Below are 13,042 nucleotides of genomic sequence, written 5' to 3' on the forward strand. Positions count from 1 at the left end.
CAATAAAGCTAGGAAAAATATAAAATTTTTAAAAATGGAAATAATACCTCCAGTACCATGAATGCATAGAAAAAGTTTTACAGAACACTGGGATGGCTAGGTTTAGCTGGCATTGTTTTGCTGTGAAGGAGGGTTTGTCGTTATTGAGGATGATTCTAAAAATAATCACAAACCTTCACAAGCAATTAAATTATGATATTTAAGGAAATATTTTTAAAAGTCAGAATGGATCTTCATTTATAAACTACACAAAATCACGTTTAAGATATATTTTTACTGTGTTTGCAAAATTCCTTTCTCTTAATATCTGTTGGGGCTATTGGTGTTGAAAATTTAGACATTTTCTTAACCTGTATAATTTTAAGGGGGAAAAATCACTTAAGAATTAACTAAAATATCAAGTACATGACTTAATATTCATATAATGAAAGACTAGCTGAATTGCTTGAAGCTAGAAATTTTTTATATCATTATATCAATATAATTTATAAGTGATTTATTTGAATCTTTGATTTACTTTCTTGGTGTGTGGTAAGTTTCTTTAGTTTGTATAATGTTCTCCCTTCAAGATTTAATATAGTGCAAAATAGTAGCTACAAGTTAAATGTTTAGCGTTTCAGAGAGGAACTTTCTAGTGATTAGTCATGAATTTTGCAAATAACAATATTTGAGGATCCTCTAGCCCAGACACTAATCTAAATAAAGAATTTTTAACCCAAGAGAAGATGCCTCTCAGAATCACAGTCTACGTAAAAAGCCCAATAGTCTAATATCTGTGGGCCCATCAGGATGGGTGCTGACAAAGTAGTATGTACCCCAGGGGAGAAGCCCAAGATGTGAGAAGGAGGGCAGAGAACTCTGCCATATAAGCTGAGTCTTGACTGGTTACAAGTCTAAGAGCCAAAATTACTGAGGAATGAGAAAACACAGGAGAGAAAACTATAGAATAGACCCAAGGAGAATAGAACATTCCAGAAAGAAATGTTGAAGATGTAAATGTGGACCATGAAAGTCAAGGTGCAGACCAAAAGTATTTTTGTCAAAAAAACACTCTGACAAAACAAAAGTTGTTTTGTCCTTGGCAAATTATGCTTAGGCTGGAACGGACTGTGGCGATTATGTATTTGACACAGGTTCACTGTAGAGTTTTTATAATAATAACATAAGCCAGTAGCATGAAGGGTAAGCCCTCTTAGTAAGACAATACAGAAATGACATACTGCAAACCAATAAAAAATTAACCATGCAATTGCCCCAGGCAATGGGGAGATAAAATTTAGTTGAGGTGTACATTTCTACCAGTTGATTCTAGAAAAAGTCAACTTAGCCAACCAGGAGCTGATGTCCTGCTGCTGGCCCAAAGTGAGCTCGAGGGACCAGAGCACCTGCTGAGGAGCTCGAGGGGCCAGAGCACCTGCGCTGGTGGGGCGGCAGGATGATCCTCACAGCCAGTTTCCACCACTGCCTGCAGAGTGGCTTTGCCTTGAAAGGGGCTGATTTCCAGGGTCTCCCGAGAGTTCTACTTAGATCAGCAAAGATCTAAGTAGCCTCTTGGCCAGACCTAACACTCTCAGTAGGTCCTCACAGACCCTCATACTTGACTTTTAATTCTCACCGATATCACTGTCCCTAAAACAATTTTGACATCATCTTCATATTCATATATTCATATCAATAAGAAAGTCCTAAACCCAACTTCAAGACAAGTCATTCCAAATAACTTCAGACCCCAATTTTCTCTAAAATTTGCTTCAAATCATGGACTTGAAATCATCACAAGTCTGTGCACAGCCCTGATTAGAAGCTTTTTCAGGCGTGAACCAGGCCGGCTCTCCTTGTCTCTAACGTGGAATGAAAAGGAAAAAAAGGGTGAGGCCAACACGATACTTAGTTTTCAGATTTAGATCAGGGAGAGGACAGAGATGCCATTTATTAGGGTGAGGAATGCACTCAGACCTGGTTTGTTGGGAGACCTGTTTATTCTACCAACTCAGGCCATCTCTGGATAAATAGCTCTGAGAATAAAGGGAGCTCAGGGCAACAACTCCCTGAGGAGTTACTCACCTTTTTTGTCCCTCTTTCATTTTCTTTTACCTTGGCAATACCATTATTACCCAGTCCCATCTAAATATCTCAAGGCCTTTACCTGCTAATTTTACTAACTTAGGCACTTAACAGTGTGCCAGGAAGTGTGCTAAGTATTTGATACCCGGATCTTGTTTGCTGCTAGTAAGAACCCTGTAAGAGGAGCACTCTGATAGCAAAGCACATTGTGTGACTCAGTGCACAAGGCCTTGCCTTCAGAGATGTACTTACCAAGTTCCAGCACTTTCTTTTGGGCTAGATATACACTGAACTGAGGTTATTCAAGTATCTCTCATCCATTCAGTTATGAGCTCTTTAAGGATCAACCAGGGCCTCCCCTGGCGGCACAGGCGGTTGAGTGCCATGCTGTGAAGCTGTCCACAGCCTCTGCAGCGCCGGTTCGATCCCGGCTGGCTGGCGAGGGTCCCACATGGTGAAGCAGACCTCTCCTGTTTCGCCCGCTGCTCCCCTCAGCAGTGTATTTCGTTAGTCTTCCTGTTCTGTTCCGCACTCTCTGGTGAATCCTCTTACCCTCCCGCGCATCTGGCCAGTTCTTGTATGACTAAATAAATAGACCTTAAAATGATAAAAGAATTAACCATTCATCATTATGGGGGGGAGGGGGGGTTTCCCAGAACTAGCATAGTGATTGGCACCTTGTAGATATTTGGCAACTGTTGAAAGGCTCTGTGAATGAAATGATGAAATGAATGAATGACTAGTTAAATCAGAGCTGTGATTTTAAGATATCTGAAAGTGAAAGTTAGGTATATATGCTGCATAAAATCATTTACTGTATATATTTTTAATCCAAAATATTCTTTGCTTTGAAATAATTTCTCTTTATCTTTTTAAAAAATGTATTTATTTATGCCATCAAGAACTAGGGTAGAGGCCAGAGGTGCGGGGGTGAGAGGACTCACCAGAGACAGAGTGGGGAGCAGAACAGGCAGATCTATGAAATACACTGCTGAGGGGAGCAGCAGGCGAGACAGGAGAGGTCTGCTGCACCATGTGGGTAGCTCCCTGGCCATCTGGGGATCGAGCTCTTGCTACAGTGGCTGCAGACAGCTTCATAGTGTAGAGACTTAACCCCTTGTGCCACCAGGGAGGCCCTCTCTTCAGCTTTAAACAGCATATGTGGATTTACCTCTTGCTGGTTGAATCAGACTGTTTTTAGACATGTCAGGTTCTTTTTTCTTTTTCTCATTCCCGTTGAAGTTGTTTGTGCACTTGATCGATTGACAACCTGGCAGCATTTGATGCTGAGTGCCCATCCATGGCTAGAAAAGAGTACATATTAGCCAAGTGCTATTCTTTGCTATGGGGAATCCTGATGATAGGTCTCATTTACTGAATCTATATATTTATCTCACTAAAATTATATATATAATGTGATTGTACTCATGAATAGTATAAGAGGTAGAGACTACCCAATTCGATATTTACTCCTCTGTGTTATTTCCTAATAGGAGATACTGGATGCTCTGCAACAAGCAGAGTCTAAGACAGAAGACTTGAAGTCTCAGCTGAATGAACTTTGTCGATTTTCGAGAGACTTGAGTTCATACAGTGGGAAGGTTTCTGGGCTGATTAAAGAATATAATTGGTAAGCATGAACTGTACTGGCATTCACATATCTTTATATACGTAAATTAGAGGTGTACTTTTAGGTGTGATTTCAATAATAATATAAAATCATTGAATATATTAATAATGTGTGTGTATACATTAAGAACTGTTGATTTTATCAAACATTATTTTAATCTAGTTTATCATACTTTCTCTTCCCTTAAATGTTTCAAATCATGGCTTTAGTCTTTGTTTACAAGCATCCAAAGGCTGTCAGAACAAAGAGCAGATTTTACAACAAAGATTTCGAAGAGCATTCAAAGATTTCCAGCAATGGTTGGTGAATGCAAAAATCACTACCGCCAAATGTTTTGATATACCTCAAAATATTAGTGAAGTTACAACAAGCCTTCAGACAATACAGGTAAGATACATCAGTTGATTCTAGTAATGGTGCTTCAGTGGATTAAAAAGGTACTTCTAGATTCTTCTCATAAACAGATTAAGTTTTTGCTAAAGAAACTCAAATTTCAAATAAATGCCTGTTTTAAATAATTGATTGTGTATATGAAGAGAAACTAACTCACTCCCACAATGCATGTATTTTCATATATTAGTAAAGGCTTGGGCAATAATGAAAGTTCTTCTGCTAAAGCACTCCAAACAGATTTTCTCACTTAGTTTTCCCAGTACCCATATCAGTCATGTGAGAGATTATTAGGTCCAATGTACGGACAGCGTAAAAAAGACTCAGGCAAAATAAAAATAGCTTATTTCTTTGTTTGATCTTGCTGTAAACAAATTGAACACTCAGTGTACTTGACTGTATTTTATTTTTGCCTAACCTGAGGTTTTGCTTTATAGGAATTTTTGTCAGAAAGTGAAAATGGACAGCACAAGCTAAACATGATGCTGTCTAAAGGGGACCTCTTGATTACTCTGTTGACCAAAGACAAAGCTGATGGTATCCAGGCCAAAATTGCAACTGCAAAAGAAGACTGGAAAAATTTTCATTCAAATCTCCACCAGAAGGAATCAGCCTTGGAGGTAGGATCCTCTCACGTGGACATGCGCTGTGTTGATGATAGTTGTCATTAGTTGGACCACCTTCTCAACATATCCAACTACCTGTATCAATAATTGCTGTCATCCTTCTCAGAATATAAATAGAAAACTAGCTATAATGATCAGCACACACTAGAAGTGGGAGCCTCACTGAGGGATGAAATAGCATCTTTTGTGGTAGAAGGTGTGGTGTGGACTTGGTGTACCACCCTGCAGGGAACAAACTTGTGTGACATTTTGACACAGCATTTAACCCTTTCTTTGAAATCCTTCCATGTGGGAAGTTGTTCAAGGAGAATGAACAGAAATACCCAGATTGGGCTGTGAAGTGCTGTGGATGAGAGGAAATATCATAAGTACTGCAGGTATGAAGGTGGTGGTATCTGGAAGTCAAGTGTGCAAAAGACAATATTTATACAATTTCATTTTATTTAAGTCCACCTAAGTTAAATGTATTATAATCATAATATACTGCTAACACTACCATTTTTTTTTTTCTTGTGAGATCATTTATTTTGTGTACCAACTCTTCTCTGGATGAAAATTTAGAGGCATGGAGAGGTTTTTTTTTTTTTTTCCTTTGAGAACAACACTGCCTCGCAGAATAAAGCCTTAATTTGATAACAATCATAAATAATATAGGATGGAAAAATAATAATGGAGAATTAATATTCAGGAAGTGAAAATGTATTTCCTCACTACTTTCCTAACCCAAGACCTTTGCTGTTCTTCTCTCTCAGGAGAATTCTTGGCAATTCTTGCATGCCACACATCTCCATTTAATGGAGAGTAGTGCCCATTGTGCAGGGCCTAGAACTTTAGTCTTTGGCCTGCAGGGATCATTAGTGCAACACGGCCTGAACACTGAAGCATCTACTGTTGAGTCTAGTACATTTAACTTTGATGGCAAGATTGCCTAGTTCAAGAGGTATGCAGAGAGGGTGAGCCAGGAGTTGTCTGCCTTCCTCAGTCTGTTCCTGCCTTCTCTCTCTACTTCCCACTTCGGCCCCTCCTCCTTCACTCCTGTGAAGAATGAAGACATCATGATGCCTTATGTGCCAGGCACTGTGTTAGGTATACAAAAGTGTTAGTCTTTTCCCTCTCTTTAGGATATTCAGTGTCTTCAAGGGGAAAGAGTATTTAAGGAGATGATTGCAATATAAAATAGGTATATGAGGATATGGTCGTTACTCAAAGTAGGACAAGTCACAATAACTCTGGACAAGTCACACAAGGTTTCCAGAGAGCTGACTTTCTAACTGAACCTTGGAACATTCTTTGAATTTGACAAGAACAGTGTGCATTTCAGGCAGGAGGAATTGCATATACAGAAACAGGGCCTCAAGGGTGCCGATTATAAATGGGGGACTGTGAGGAATTTAAGATCAATGTGGACATGAAATTTAAGAAGTGGATATGATCTCTGAAAAAGGCTGGATAATTTGGGGAAAAATTATTTTCGAAAAGCTGGAGTCATAAGAAATTCTCATAGGATGTGCAAAGATTATACAGTTGTCAAGGTCAAGACTAGAGGAAGGGAGGGGGAGGGGGTAGTGGCCTGATCGGGATTTAAATGTCAAGTGAAGGACTTGGGACTTGCTATTTAAAAAAAAGCATTTTTTTTTTTTTTTTTGGTCTCTCACTGTCTAAAACCTTATAGAATCTAAAGATCCAAATGAAGGACTTTGAAGTCAGTGCTGAGCCCGTACAGGACTGGCTGAGCAAAACTGAGAAAATGGTGCATGAAAGCAGCAATCGCCTGTATGATCTGCCAGCAAAGAGGAGGGAGCAGCAGAAGCTCCAGGTGATTAGCCTCTGGGTGGTGAGGCCGTGTCTTGATACCCATCTTCTGCACAGCAGGGCAGGGCTCAAGCTGTGAGTTCAGGTGCATGCAGAACATTCTGGAGTTAGATTGTGCCACCTTGAGATCAGCATATCCTTTCCTGATTTTTGACAGATTTTATGTTTTCTGGCTTTCCTCAGGTATGACTTGTTTCTGTCCCGCCGTTATGTACTGTGTGTAGCATGGAGAGAATAAAGCCCTCGGGCCCACGTAGTACTCGCCAGTGTTTGATTTCTGTGTTTTTTGGATCAACGCTTCGTCCGCCATGTGCTTCCCCGCCAGCCTCTTAATAGTAACTTGCTTGTGCTTTTCAGTCTGTCCTTGAGGAAATAAACTGCTACGAGCCTCAGCTCAACAGGCTCAAAGAGAAAGCTCAGCAGCTGTGGGAAGGACAAGCTGCCAGCAAGAGCTTTATGCACAGAGTGTCGCAGCTGTCTTCTCAGTATCTAGCGCTAAGCAATCTAACCAAGGTAATGCCCGCCATGTGCTGTGTGTGAGTGTGGTGCCGCGTCACGGGTCTGCGGTCTCAGGGTGCTGCCCCAGCACCCCCTCAAATCAGGCATTCATGAGGCATTATCTTCATGTGGACAGGAGCAAGGCAGGGCTCAACCCGGGCGGGGAGTCCTCACATCTATCATTGCACAGAAGTAGCCCCTTGAACACTGAAGTGGTTTATTCTCCAGCATTTTTGCTTTGAAGTCTCCAAGAAACATAAACATCAGGCAAAATACAGAGTTTGGGATCTAACGAATCTTAAATTACTTCAGAAAAATCTTGAATTCAAAGCACTTTAGCTCTTAGTGGATTCAATATAAAGACTTTGGGTTTTTTTTTTTTAAAGATTTGTCTCAATTCCTCATATTTATTGTAATCAGGGAAGGGAGTGAGGGATTTGGTTCAGATTCTAAAGCAGGCCTCAAAATTGGCAACAACCCATGTAACTGATTAAATTTCTTTAAAACACCTTAGAACAAAGTAAATGGGATGCCAGAAACATTCAGCTGGTTTAACTGAACCTGTGGCCAGGCCTCCCGTGAGCTTCATGTAGATCACAACATTGAGTCTGTATGTTTCCCTCTTGCCTTTCAGGTTGTAGCACGTGGGCACCTGCTATTGTTTTAATTTGGCTTCACCCGTTGTGGTGTGCACCAGCTGGTGGTCTGCTCATTGGGGCCTCTGTAAACATCACGGACAGTCATGCTAGCTTGAGACTTGAGTAAATAGTCTGTGTTTGCACCCCTGCTTCTTCTATGAAAAAGTCTCTTTTTTGTCTTTAGAAATCCGACGTACCTAAGGTGGAATGAATGAAGGGTATCTTTTTATTCCTTTGAGTTCACTTTGATAATATCAATCAGTAAATATTTGAGTGTTTTGAAAACTGCAACTATATTCATAAAAACATCACTATGTTGGGTATAACTGTCACTTAATAAGTAAAATCATACTTGTGGCCCTCATTTCTAGACTTCAGGATAGACAGGATCTCAGGTGACTGTCTCCCTAAAAATCTAGCTCCACTGTGCAGCGTGCAGTGTGTGTGGGATCAACTGAGCCAAATGAATGCTGGGAATGACCTTGCTTCATCCCCCAGACAAAGTGTTAGGAAGAAATTTGACTGATTCTGAAAAAGTCACGGTTATCATAAAGAGTCATAGCCACTAAGTTAAGGAGCAGCCAGTTAGAATTATTTGTATTTTTTCTGATGTTTGACCGAATTATTCTCCTATTTTTACTTGCAGTTGTACCTCACACATCTCAGGTGAATTCAGACTCGCATCATATGGGGGTGGCATATGGGGCTACGTTTTAGGAAGCAAATAGCTTTACAATTTGAGTCGTGTTAGGTTGTGAGGTCTCTGTGGCTCAGATGGCTGGAAAACCATTGCTGTCGTTTCCAGGAGAAAGTGTCACGACTGGACAGGATTGTGGCAGAGCACAGCCAGTTCTCCCTGGGGGTGAAGGAGCTGCAGGACTGGATGACAGACGCCATTCACATGCTGGAGTCCTACTGCCACCCCACATCTGACAAGAGCGTGCTGGACAGCAGGATGCTCAAGCTCGAGGTGGGTGTTTGGGAGAAAGAGAGCTAATTGCCAGACTTTCTTTTTTCTCAAAATTTCTCAGGTCTCCACTTGCCTGGGGTGACTGTGCACACTCTCTACCAGGAGTCTCAGAAAGTTCTGAGTGTGACTCTGTTTGCCTAGGGTGGCAATGCTACAGCTTTCCTGAACTGTTCCCCACCACCCCCCGGGCATGTTCACATGCATTCTTTAAAAACATAAAATATCAACCCAAATAGGAATCCTTGCTGGATAACCCATTTAGAGACTGGTTTTGAATTCTATCACCAACCCATTTATTCTAAGAAAATATTTCAGTGAAACATTTTATAGGGTAAAACATTCCCTGTCTTATTCAACTCACTTGTCTACTTGTATCATTTAGACAATTCCTTCTCTATCCTAGGAGTGAGTTCTGTTTTGCATTTGTGATAAAATAATTATTCTGCATTTATTCATCTCAATCATATCTGGGGTGTCCTCTAAGAGATCAGCACCCTATCTTGATACCAAGGATTCAAAAGTGAGTAAAATGTGATTGTGGTCCTCAAGGATTTCACTGTCTGAGGCTGGAGGCTGGATCCTGAGTGATGATTATAACAAATGTGGTTCTGTAGACTCATGAAGGCGTCCACTGTGCAGGAGAGACAGGTGGAGTCAGAGCAGGTTTCTCAGGGATTCTGACACCTGAGCTGAGATAAGTGAGTGGCCCCACTGTGAGCAAAAGCCAGAGAAGGCCAGCGGTGTAGCATGTGAGAAGTTTCTAGCAGTTCCTTGTAGCTGCAGCAAAAGCTGAGGCTGAATCTATAATGCTATAAGCAGATGGCAAGGTCCATGCTAGGGGCCATGATGGAATTTCTTGGCCTTTTAGGTGATAATCCCAGTTTTAGAGCTTTGCATTCAAACTTCCTTCTCACATCCCAAAGAGTAGTGGTGACAAAGACCTTGAAATATTTGCATTAAAATAGATGTCAACCATTTCCTTAGATTTGTTATGGTAGAGACTTTCACATCTATAGTCAGGGTCCTGCTCTCCACCCATAACTCTGAGAGCTGATGGTTCCCCAGTTACTTACTGTCTCCTGAGCTTCGTGAACTCTGACACGGTCAAAGTCAGCAGCGCGGAACCTGCCAATGACACAGGGTTCTGCATCTGCTTCCCAGGCGCTCTTGTCGGTGAAGCAGGAGAAGGAGATCCAGATGAAGATGATGGTGACCAGAGGGGAGTGTGTCCTCCAGAACACCTCTGCGGAAGGCGTGCCTGCTATTCAGCAGCAGCTGCAGTGTGTGAAGGATATGTGGGCCTCCTTGCTGTCTGCAGGGATTCGCTGTAAAAGGTAAGCCAGACTAAATCTGTTCGTGGGCAGAATGAGGGCACCAGGGCACCCCAAAGCCTGCCTGCTCTTAATAGGTTCTGCTATCTGCCACATCAAGACAAAACATACTCTAGTGCTAAGCCCATCAATAGAAAATAACTTTAATATAATTAGTGTGCGGTAAAGAGAAGAGAAAGAATATAATTAAAATAGTTTCCCAATGAAGCACCCAAGTTACCCACCCCTTGTGGATAAATGCCCAGACAGGGGTGGCCCAGAGCAGGACCACTGAGGCCCCATAGCGTCCCATGGGTCTACGGCACCTTCTGGTGGGGCCCACAGGAAGGGGGCAGAAGGGCCGGGCAAGTCTGGAAGGAAAAGAGCAAGTCAAAATCCAAGGCAAGATAAAGGCTGCCACTGTCGGCCTCCCCAGGGGTCTCAGACCCTGGTCTCTATCTCTTTCAAGTGTCTCCTTCCACGCGCCCTGAGTTCCTAGCGCAAGGCCCTGGCCCAGAAGCAAGGGCGGCTCCTTCACGTGTCTCTTTGCGCCATGTGCCGCCTCCAGGCTGCTTCCTTCTCCAGCTCTCTCCATTTGCCTCAGCCAGGCCTTCTCTCCCTCGGCCCTTCTCTCTGCCTTTTTCTTGCTTCCCCTCCCCGCCGAGCTCCTCCTTCCCTGGGGATGCAGGGAACTGGGAACCTCCCCCTTCTCTGGCCGTGACTAAAGCACCAGTAAAGCACCTCGCTGCTGACAGGTGACTCCACCATGGTCTGCCTGCCTCGCTCCCTGCCCTTCCCCTCCCTGCCCTCTCTCTTTCTCTTTTTCTCACCAACTTTAATTGAGGTAACATGTTTGCCACACAGCAGCTTCTTTCTTTTTCTTGTTGCTCCCTGCTTAGACAGTCAAAAGATGACGAATGTCCCCCCATGTTAAACACACACTTTACTTCAGACGTGATCCCAGCGAGCACCAGGATGGGTGGGGAAGAGAGGAGGAGGAGCAGCAGCCAATAAACATCACCCTATCCGACAGCTTACCTGGGGTTGGGGTAATGGGGGAGCCGTGTCGAAAAGGGGTGGCACCCCACCCATGGGCAGGGGAGTTGGGTTACTTGTAAACCAGCTCCCAGGAGCCATCAGGAGAGTGAGGCTGCCTCTAGGAGAACAACCCCTGGCACTTCTTGCCCACATTGTCCTCAAGTTGAGAGGACCCTGGGCACCGGAGAATGCCCTCAGGCCAGGAGGGCATGGAGCCCGCACGCAAGTCCAGCTGACCTGTGCGCCTCAGGCAGAGCCACGGAGCAGAGTGTCTGCTGCCAACGAGCCCAAAGCATGGTCGTAACTTTGGGCGCCCAAAATGGGACATTAGGTTGAGAGAAGGAAGTGCTTCATTTATCTGTGAGAGAAATAGTCAAACTTTAATAATCAGCCAATTCAACAACTGTTGCCCTGGTTTTCCGTAGTGACTTTCTGGTTTTTAAATCTCATGCAAAATAGTTGCTGAGCTCCTTCTTGCTTGGTTCTCCCTTCCTACTCCTAGGAATCCCTCCCCCACTCGACTCTGAATGGCCTGTTTAGCCTGTTGGGGTTCAGGGAAGCCTGGTTCTAGGGGGGGTCTCCTGTTTCTGCCCTGAAGTCTCTCCCATGTCTCGTGAGGCCTGGTCACTGCTGTCGGGTTTTAGAGCTGGTCTCTGTTCCCTCCTGTCAGTCTGGACCTCCCGTCTGTCCCAGGCTCCCTGAGACTGGGCTTTCCAGGGACCCAGACTTGCAGGTCATCCCACCTTCTCCCAACCTTGCTCCCCCCATTCTGCTGGCCGGGGTGGGCAGAGCAGACAGCAGGTAGAGACTGGACGAAGTAGGCTGACCCATACCGATCACTGTCCGTTCAACACCTTTCAGTCAACTCGAAGGAGCTCTGTCTAAGTGGACAAGTTACCAGGATGACGTTCGACAGTTTTCCAGCTGGATGGACGGGGTGGAGACCAGCCTAAGCGAGTCGGAGAGGCAGCACGCGGAGCTGCGGGAGAAGACGGCTGCCCTGGGGAAAGCCAAGGTAGGCCTGGAGTGAGGGCTCCTTCTCCCCGGCAGCTTCCTGAGGATGATGCCACTCAGAAGTGTGGCGTTGTGTGTGCTCAGCCATGCACGTAAATTAGCTACAGTTTGGGCTTATAGAAAATTTCTAGTATCTTCTTAAACTAAAGCTATTGCTGGCCATTTTACTAGTGAGTGAAAATTTTCTCTTACGTGTTATGGTACATTGGAAATTTCCAAGTTTTCCTATCTTTTAGTATCTTGTTCCTACTTGTAATTATGAATGAAAGTGCTTTCCTTTTAGCATAATCTTTTCCAGTCCTACTTTCATACATTTTTCATAAATAAATGCCCATCTTAATACAGTACTACGTGTAAAGAAATTTTAAGTAAATAAATACGTCCCTAGATGTCTTTAATGGATAGTAGTGCTCAAATAGTAAAATCTCAGAGACTTTGGATTTTTAGGTCTAACTGTTCTTTGGGTGACATGTCGTACCTCAACTTTATTATATCCTAAGATCATGACCTAAACCTGTCTCTTCTAAACCCAAAAATCCTTCAGACTCATCTTTTTAGTAGTACTTCACTCACATGGAATAGCCTGCACTAGAATCCTCAGCCCCCAGCTCCTTCTTTCTCATCCTCACTTCACTTTAGGCACTAGGTCTTACTGATTCTAGCTCAGAAATGGCTCTTGGCTGCAGCCTGTCTGTCCCTGAATCGCAGCCGACCTCTAACTCCTCCGCTGTCTTTTTTACTACATTTGCCGTTGTCTTTGGAGAAAGGTGAGTGTCTCACTTTCCTGCTGGAGTCTTGCTAGCTTCCCAGTGCCCCTCACCTGGCTTGTAAGAATTTCATCATCTCTGTTTCCATCCCCACTCCCTTCAGTTTCGCTCCCTTTTTCACCCATGCGCCAGCCTCGATGAGGCTGATGTTCACGCTATTTCTCAAATACGCCACAAGCCTCTAAGACCCCAGGCTCTGCAGAGTCTCTTCCCCTTTCACAGACTGCCCCCCTCGACCTCGGAACCTGGCAGCCCCCTCTCACCTTTCTGAATTTCTCCAGACAT

The 13,042-nt window shown here is 43.6% G+C and overlaps 1 protein-coding gene across 2 annotated transcripts in view; it reads left to right on the plus strand.

Moving 5' to 3' along the window:
* Positions 1 to 13,042, plus strand: part of SYNE1 (spectrin repeat containing nuclear envelope protein 1) — a 432,020-nt gene that overhangs the window by 212,045 nt on the left and 206,933 nt on the right. For both annotated transcript variants that reach the window (XM_054697946.1, XM_054697947.1), the window contains 8 exons: positions 3,558 to 3,694; positions 3,904 to 4,081; positions 4,522 to 4,704; positions 6,383 to 6,526; positions 6,880 to 7,035; positions 8,464 to 8,628; positions 9,790 to 9,962; positions 11,838 to 11,991. In XM_054697946.1, coding sequence (XP_054553921.1) covers positions 3,558 to 3,694; positions 3,904 to 4,081; positions 4,522 to 4,704; positions 6,383 to 6,526; positions 6,880 to 7,035; positions 8,464 to 8,628; positions 9,790 to 9,962; positions 11,838 to 11,991 — 1,290 coding nt within the window. The remainder of the gene's footprint in view (positions 1 to 3,557; positions 3,695 to 3,903; positions 4,082 to 4,521; positions 4,705 to 6,382; positions 6,527 to 6,879; positions 7,036 to 8,463; positions 8,629 to 9,789; positions 9,963 to 11,837; positions 11,992 to 13,042) is intronic.

The sequence above is a fragment of the Talpa occidentalis genome, unplaced genomic scaffold (assembly GCF_014898055.3).
Source record: "Talpa occidentalis isolate TD23 unplaced genomic scaffold, MPIMG_talOcc4v2.1 talOcc4.2, whole genome shotgun sequence".
NCBI classification, from domain to species: Eukaryota; Metazoa; Chordata; class Mammalia; order Eulipotyphla; family Talpidae; genus Talpa; species Talpa occidentalis.